The sequence below is a fragment of the Coffea arabica genome, chromosome 7c (assembly GCF_036785885.1).
Source record: "Coffea arabica cultivar ET-39 chromosome 7c, Coffea Arabica ET-39 HiFi, whole genome shotgun sequence".
NCBI classification, from domain to species: Eukaryota; Viridiplantae; Streptophyta; class Magnoliopsida; order Gentianales; family Rubiaceae; genus Coffea; species Coffea arabica.
The window spans coordinates 8,201,908-8,209,679 of NC_092322.1; the positions used below are offsets into that span (position 1 = coordinate 8,201,908).

General features: G+C 36.7%; 1 protein-coding gene across 1 annotated transcript; it reads left to right on the plus strand.

Moving 5' to 3' along the window:
- The first annotated feature begins 700 nt into the window (after positions 1-700).
- Positions 701-5,700, plus strand: LOC113698787 (protein DETOXIFICATION 45, chloroplastic). Its single transcript, XM_027218734.2, has 14 exons — positions 701-839; positions 1,142-1,461; positions 1,863-2,005; positions 2,144-2,287; positions 2,369-2,493; positions 2,638-2,773; positions 3,360-3,456; positions 3,530-3,630; positions 4,006-4,169; positions 4,481-4,552; positions 4,663-4,779; positions 4,864-4,959; positions 5,049-5,170; positions 5,344-5,700. Exons 2-14 carry the CDS (start codon positions 1,169-1,171, stop codon positions 5,423-5,425), a joined length of 1,692 nt encoding a protein of 563 aa, XP_027074535.1. The 5' UTR covers positions 701-839; positions 1,142-1,168; the 3' UTR covers positions 5,426-5,700.
- The last annotated feature ends 2,072 nt before the right edge of the window (positions 5,701-7,772 follow it).

The window sequence follows — 7,772 nt, forward strand, 5'->3', positions numbered from 1 at the left end:
CTTCCTAACGATGGAACAGCAATTGTTTCCACCTTTACAATTGCATGAATCAGCAAGCAAATGCAAACAGAGAATATCATCAACTGTTGTAATAGTCTCCAACAAATTATCAATAAAATGTTTCACGTGTAATATGCCAAGAAAAATATGTAATACTCTGTGAATCATTTCTAACACATGTGACCGTCCAACTCCGGTGGTACGGAGTGTCGGCAGACTTTACTGTATCAGCTGGGCATTTTCCAACCAAATTGGAATTGCAAAACGAAAATAATAATAAAGTGTATTTGAATACCGTAGCACTTCTTTGATATGATTTATGTTATATAAAAAGCATATCACATATGAAAAAAAATGTGTATATACGTTAACCAGTGTTTTGAATATAGATAGATATTCATAAAAAATGGAATATAGATATTCAGATATATGCGTTTTATAACTAGAGTAGGTGATAAATTTCACGCCCAATTAAAAGGGACACACCAAATAATTTATGGGAATGAAAAAAAAAGACAATGACTGAAAAGACTACTTATATAAAATGGAACCGGGCCCCATAAAATATGCCGCCACATTTCTACCAAATCATCATATTTCCTCAAGTCCCAACTACCCCCTCCTCCTTCATTCAAAGCCTCGCATCATTCCTCACATTTCTTAAATTGTAGAATATGTCATGATCAGACTTACGTATATACATACTTTCCACCAAAGCAGGCCACGCAGACACACACCAGTGCACACATTAGTCCATAATAAATGACAAAAAATTCATAGCAACTTTCTGGCCTGGTTTGTCTTTCAGATTATATGTTCTTCTCCACTTGAAGCCTCAGGTAATTCTACTATTCTTCTTCTTGTTGCAAATTCGAATGTTGTATGCTTTTGTACTGCATTAAAGCTCCAGTCTTTAAAGGTTGGGCCCAGAATTTGCTGTTCTTGACGTATAGAACTAGTATAATAAATAGCATTCCTTGCTTATGTTATCAAAAGGGTTGTTGAAATCCAGCGTTTTCAGTTTGAAATCCTTAACTTTTCTTAATTAACACGAGATACTTGCAAGCATTATAACCAAGACTTAAGACAGATCTTCATTTTTTCCTTTCCTTTTTCCTTTGTTGCTTGGTTGAATTTCCAGATACTGATCGGCTTCAAGTGGGAAGAAATGGCGGCAATTAAGCTTAATGGAGGGGTAGCTCCTGGGATTTCTGGTACAAAATGCGAAAGAAGAGTGATAAAGAAAGCCTTTAGAGTTGGAATTTTGAGTGGGATTTCTAGTAATCATCATTTTCTTGGAGTGAGTCAGAGGAAAGGGTTCAGATTCAATAATGCTGTTAAGAATTGTGCTTATGTAAGTGATCAAGGTGCTCTGGAGTATGAGATTGGTACTTCTGGTGCACAGGAAACGTTTACATCAACCAGAGAGAAGCTCATCAATGGATCAAATGAAGGAGCAATGTAAGACTCAGGTCCCAATCTACAGCGACTATTTTTTTCCCATTTTTCTTCAAATTTTTTGTTCTTATGGTTTTAACGTTTTAAATCGTCCAGCGTTACAGACAGATGCTAGTGGTTCATTCTGTCTTCCTATATTATAAGATTTGAATGAGTCTTATATATGTGCTTTTATTAAAGAACCTGCATGCTTTTCTGGACTGTTTGAATTTGCTTGGTTTAATGTAATTTTGGCTCAAGGAAGAACCTCCTTTGGCAGATATCACAGTTTGAGTTGGGACAAAATACAGCAGTAGAATTGTTTCCCCTGTTCCTTACTTCTAGCTAATGGTTATAGCTTTGAACGTCTCCTGCCAAATGAAGAAACAACAGAAAACATAAAATTCCTGAATCGTGGTTCTCAGTGCTTTGACAGGAATATCTTCAGAACAGCAACAGACCCCAAGTGTCCAAACTGAGCTTATTATGCTATCTGTACCAGCTATTGCGGGACAAGCAATTGAACCACTGGCACAACTTATGGAAACAGCTTACATCGGAAAGCTAGGTAAGCCTTTGTACATGCTTTCCTCCAGTGTTAAGCCCTAGTAACAAATCTTGGTTTGCTTTGAAACACTATGTTGTCAACATGGACCCTGGTCCACTGCTTCTAAAGCTTCTGACTTGAAATTAAATTTTTTAAAAGGTGCATTGGACTTGGCATCTGCTGGGATATCGATATGCATATTTAACATTATATCAAAGGTATTCAATATCCCTCTCCTCAGCGTGGCAACTTCATTTGTCGCTGAAGACATTTCTAGGCAAGGCAATGAAGAATCTTCTTCAGGTTAGCTTAAATGGAAGCTGAGGATGTTGAAATGAAAAGACTACGTTTGTTCAGATAATTATGAAATCTTTGATGATACAGATGAAAGAATGACACTTCCCTCTGTCTCTACTGCCTTGGTGTTGTCCATGGGAATTGGTTTGTTTGAGGCTGCAGCAATGTTTTTTGGATCAGGAGTGTTTCTCAGCATGATGGGTATATCAATGGTAAGTGGTACTTGTCTAGGACAAACATTACAAGTCAAGCTACATGTTTCCATGGGTTTGAACCACATGTTAGGTTAAACCATTTTCTAGATTCAGATTCGGGTGCTGTCAAGAACCTTTACTGACATCTCTCGTCTTTAACAGGCTTCTCCGATGCGGATCCCAGCAGAACACTTTCTTAAACTTAGAGCACTTGGTGCACCAGCTGTTGTTCTTTCTCTGGCTATTCAGGGCATCCTACGTGGTTTTAAGGATACTCGGACTCCTGTTCTATGTTTAGGTAAGATTTTACATGTTGACAAAACTATAGTAATTGCGAATTTTATCAGCTTACACAGGAGCATACTGGAAGTGTCATTAGACACCAGAAGTTCACCTTGCTATGTTCTATTGTAATAATAGCTTTTGGTAGCATGTTTATGAAATTTCATTTATTTCTCATGTTCTTTCTGAACAAAAGATAAAAGTAATAGTTTTGTTTTAGGTGACTAAAATGACTCGTGCATTGTCAATTCATTTACTTCTCCAGCTTCGGTTAGTGAACGAAAGAAAGCTCGTCTTCACTTAAGTGACAGCTGCCTCAAAGAAGTCATGGTTCAACCGATTAAGTAGATTGTGCTTGATGTGTGATAGCATGCCCCATTATAAACACAAATCTCATTTCTTTACTAAACAGATATCCTTGTTCATCTCTTCCTATCCTTAAAGTAATTGGTTAAGAGCTGGATACAGTTCATGTTGAGTTGCATCTACACAATTATACTAGGGAATGAGACCCAGAACACTTTAGAATACTTTTGGTAAATAGACACCAGTGACATCACTTTGTTTTCTTGTCTTGAGCGATTCATAAAATGAACGTGCAGGGCTTGGAAATTTTGCAGCTGTATTCTTCTTTCCAGTAGCAATGTATGTTTTCCAATTGGGAGTAACTGGTGCAGCCATTTCCACAGTCGCATCTCAGTGAGTACTTTCACCATCGTTGTTGCTTCCAATTTACATCTGGCATTGACAATCCTATATTTCAACATGTCAGATATATTGTGACCGTGTTGATGCTATGGCATCTAAATAAGAGAACGGCATTGTTGCTACCCAGTTTGAAAAGTTTGCACTTTGGTGACTACTTAAAATCTGGTGCGCCATCGTTTCTTGGTCTCTCGCTCATATGATCTGGTCCTGTTGATTAAAATTTTTCACCATTCTTGCTGTAGTAGGTTCCTTAATTTCCTTTCAAGGTGCTTACAGTCTCTCTTAGCTCATGTTAAATGACTTCAATAAGAATGTAATACTGATAATAAGTAATTGGTTTAATCTTCAAATCTCAGTATCATTTTAATTTTTTTCATTTGAAACAGATAGCATCTTTGTAGATGAGATAAATAATTGCCAACAAGTTTGAAATCAAGAGTTTTCATTTAGTTTCTTACCTTTTTCACTTGTGTAGTGGGGTGGCACGGCTCTTTTTTTTGAAGAAAGCATATGTCATTTTCACTTTTCAATTGTATGTAGGTGGTTTTCTTCTTGGAAGAACTCTTGCTGCTGTCCTGACTGTGACTCTTAGCACATCAATGGCTGCTCGTCAAGGAGCCTTATCCATGGCTGCCCATCAAATATGCTTGCAAGTATGGTTGTCTGCATCTCTCCTCGTAGATGCCCAAGCTGCGGCCGGCCAGGTGAAAACTAATTATGTTTGACAATTCTCTGCTAATTCTGGAAGGCAGTTTTGTATTTCTGACATGTATTCAAGATGCAAAGAAGTCAGTTCTGTGTATAATTGCCAATTATGCTCTTTCCTTGCCAAGGCAATAAAAATAAATCTGAGTTAGAATTAATAGATCTGTATAAGTTTTTGTCCTCATGGGCTTGCATATTGTCATTTGATATACTCACTATTGTATTGAAATAACATTAGAGAATGCAAATTTTGCTCATCTAGTACGATTCAGTGAATGATTGATTTCTTTACCATTTGTTCAACTTGAAGGCACTCATTGCAAGTTCTTTAGCAAAACGTGATTATGGAAGAGTAAAAGAAATTACTTATATGGCTATAAAGGTGAGTTAATCTCTTGCATCAATCTGTGTTGGGCTTCCCTGGGTGAGTAATTATTTTGGAGATATCCATTATATTTGATTTGTTGATCTGTTAGCAATTACATTATGCAGACAGGATTATTCACTGGCATTTCTATAGCTGTTATATTGGGTCTGTCTTTTCCTTCAATAGCCAAGTTGTTCACCAATGATGTGCAAGTGCTGGATATTGTTAAGTCCGGATTACTGGTTAGTGAATGATTCTGCATGCCGCAGTTAAGCTTTCAGTTTTTTTCCTCTCCTGTCCCTGATAATGCTTATTTTTGTCTACAGTTTGTCAGTGCCAGTCAACCTCTCAATGCTTTAGCCTATATTTTTGATGGGCTGCATTATGGAGTTTCAGATTTCCCATTTGCAGCTTGCTCCATGGTAAGTGGTCCATAAGATTTGGAAAAGCAATATATGTTGAACATACATTTTGTTGTAAATGGCTTCTTATGACTTGAAATGATTTCTAGATGGTCGTGGGGGCAATATCATCAGCATTTCTGCTCTATGCTCCTTCAATAGTTGGTCTTTCAGGAGTTTGGTCTGGTTTGACAATCTTCATGGGGTTGCGTACTGTGGCCGGATATATGAGGTAAGCTCCGGCTACCTAAGGTTATATCTGAAAACGTGGTTACGATTTGTATATGGTCCTCGATTAACATTGCTTCCTACAAAATTTTCTTGTGATGGAATACTACTGCTCCATCCTGCAAAGTGCATACATCAATTTTCAAGAGCATCTGATTTAGTGTATTTCCTTTTCAGACTATTAGCAAAGGATGGACCATGGTGGTTCTTGCAGGAAAATAAGAAAACGGAGGTCGGTGACATGAAACTGTATTCATAAGCATCAGGACACTTTCTTTCCGTGTTTTTACCAGAAGCTCTGATTGAGTTGGTTATCGATTTCGGCAGTTCTAAATATGTTTTCTAAACCTCTGCAAAAACGACAGTTTGTTTTGTATATATGATAAGGCTTTCAATGAAAAGATAGGAATAGGCTACTTATCTCTGTCTCTCCTTTTTTTCTCCCCCAAGAAAAGAAAGGCTTCATGTAAAAGTAAGGCATATGTGCCTTTTATTTTATTTTATTTTAAGTAGTTTTGAGGACTTTGAACTCAATGCTGTGTGTTTCTAATTTCTATAATTGTCGTACACAAAATTAAGTCCTAGGAATACATGTCAAATCATCAAATCCAAGAGTTAATAGGATTAAAAATAGCAACTTAAATTCCTATGCCTCTGGGTGAGATGCCTATTGTTCTGCTGACTTTTCTAGCATACAAACATTTGTTGGTAATAAATTGTGTTCTGCTGACTTGGTCTATCTGAGCACCGGAATGGCAAAATTCATCAATTTTTATTTTGAGTGGGGATAAATTTCCCATGTAAGTTTTCAGTATCTAATTTGATTAGATGCACTCCTTATGCATCATCTTCAGACGTGTAATATAGCATGGAGACTTTGCCAACAGGCAATAAGATACATGTTAATGGAAAGCCAAGCAACCAAAGAAAGGAAAACCAGAAATATGGGGCCCAAAAAAAAAAAAAAAACAAGTGTTATAACAGAAAATTAACCGTAGAAGAATGAGTAAATCTTATATACATTGATGGTGCATACACCATCACCGCCGTTGGATCCATGATCAATGTGCAAAATTTGAATATCAAATTTAAATTTTACATTATTGTCATTCATTCAACGCTGACAGTGTGCTGAATTAATTTTTAAAAAGAAAAATAAATCTTATATAAGTTTTGTCTTGTAGTTCATGTAATCTGGTATTGTTCAAATTGTTTATACTGGAAACTTATAAAGCAAAAGTTTGGTTCTTTTGCTAGCTTATTAGATCCTCGGTGGAAATGCAGTTGTTGACTTGTTGAATTTCAGCTGAGTTACTTCCATACTCGCCAACTTTTCCACTGCAAATCTCAAACTAAAAAATAAGAGGAAAAGAAATTCTCATCCACTATATATAACAACACAGCCCTGCTGTTACATTCGAAAAAGAAAAAGGAAAAAAGAAGAACTCTGCTATTGCACATGACGCGCGGTTTATTACTATCCCGATAAAAGCTTTCGTAGCAAAGGGGCAGACCGTCTAGATAACTGTTTTTTGGGTATTTTAAAATATTTTATGGTAGCAGTGTATATAAAAAATTTTTTACTATAGATATTTTTCGTGATGTGTTTAGAGGTGTTTTTGAAATATATTTTTGAATATTTTCAAAATTTAAAAATTTTTGCAATATTTTTTAAATGTTACCACCACCCCCTCACTTCTCTTTCCTCTCTTACTTCCTTCTCCTCCCTTCCTCCTCTCTTTCTTTACTCCCCTCCCTTTCCCTTCCACACCTCACCCTTCCCCTGATCTGGCTGAGGCCAGATCAAGGCCTCTGGTCACGACATTGCGACTAGACCGTGGTCCTTCTGATTGCGATCTAGCCACGGCCAAATCATAGTTTTTAATCGAGGCCAGATTTGGGGGGAAGGGAAGGAAAGGGAAAGGAAGGGGTGGGGAGTGGCCGGAGGAGGGGGGAGGAGGAAAAGGGAGGGAGAGGAAAGAGGAGGAGGAAGAGTGAGGGAGAGTACAAAGGAGAAAGGAGGGGATGGTGGTGGTGGGTTGTGGTGATAAATGGAAGAAGAAAATCGTTAGATTTTATTGTTATTCTTTGTGTACATTTGAAATTGTTTTTGATATATTGATGTAGTATTTTTGGAGTTACTTTTATTTGTGTATTACTGCAACGTTGTATATGAAAAACTTGTCTTTCAAAAAATGAAGAATCCAAACGGGTGGTCTTTGATCCAAATTCACCAAGCAAACCACGAAATATGATGCAGAACAAAACTAATTAAGTCAGATTAATTGCAACCAACTTGTAATCGATGGATTTTGTATTTTCCATTGACGAATCAACCTTTGAATTCGCAAAAATCAAAGCCTTTAGCATCAAACGTAATACCACTATTAATCTAAATAGAAGTATATTATAACAAATACCTTTGCTTAGTAATCTTCCATATAGCAAAAACTAAGAAGGAACATGAGCATCAACCTCTTCTTCTGCTCTTGTGGTTCATCTATACTCACAAAATAAATAAAAAGGTACTTGTTAGTTATTTACTTAGCTAGCATTTACTTAAACATTTTAAGAGTGCGTGGAACCAGTAATAATAGTGTCTTAAT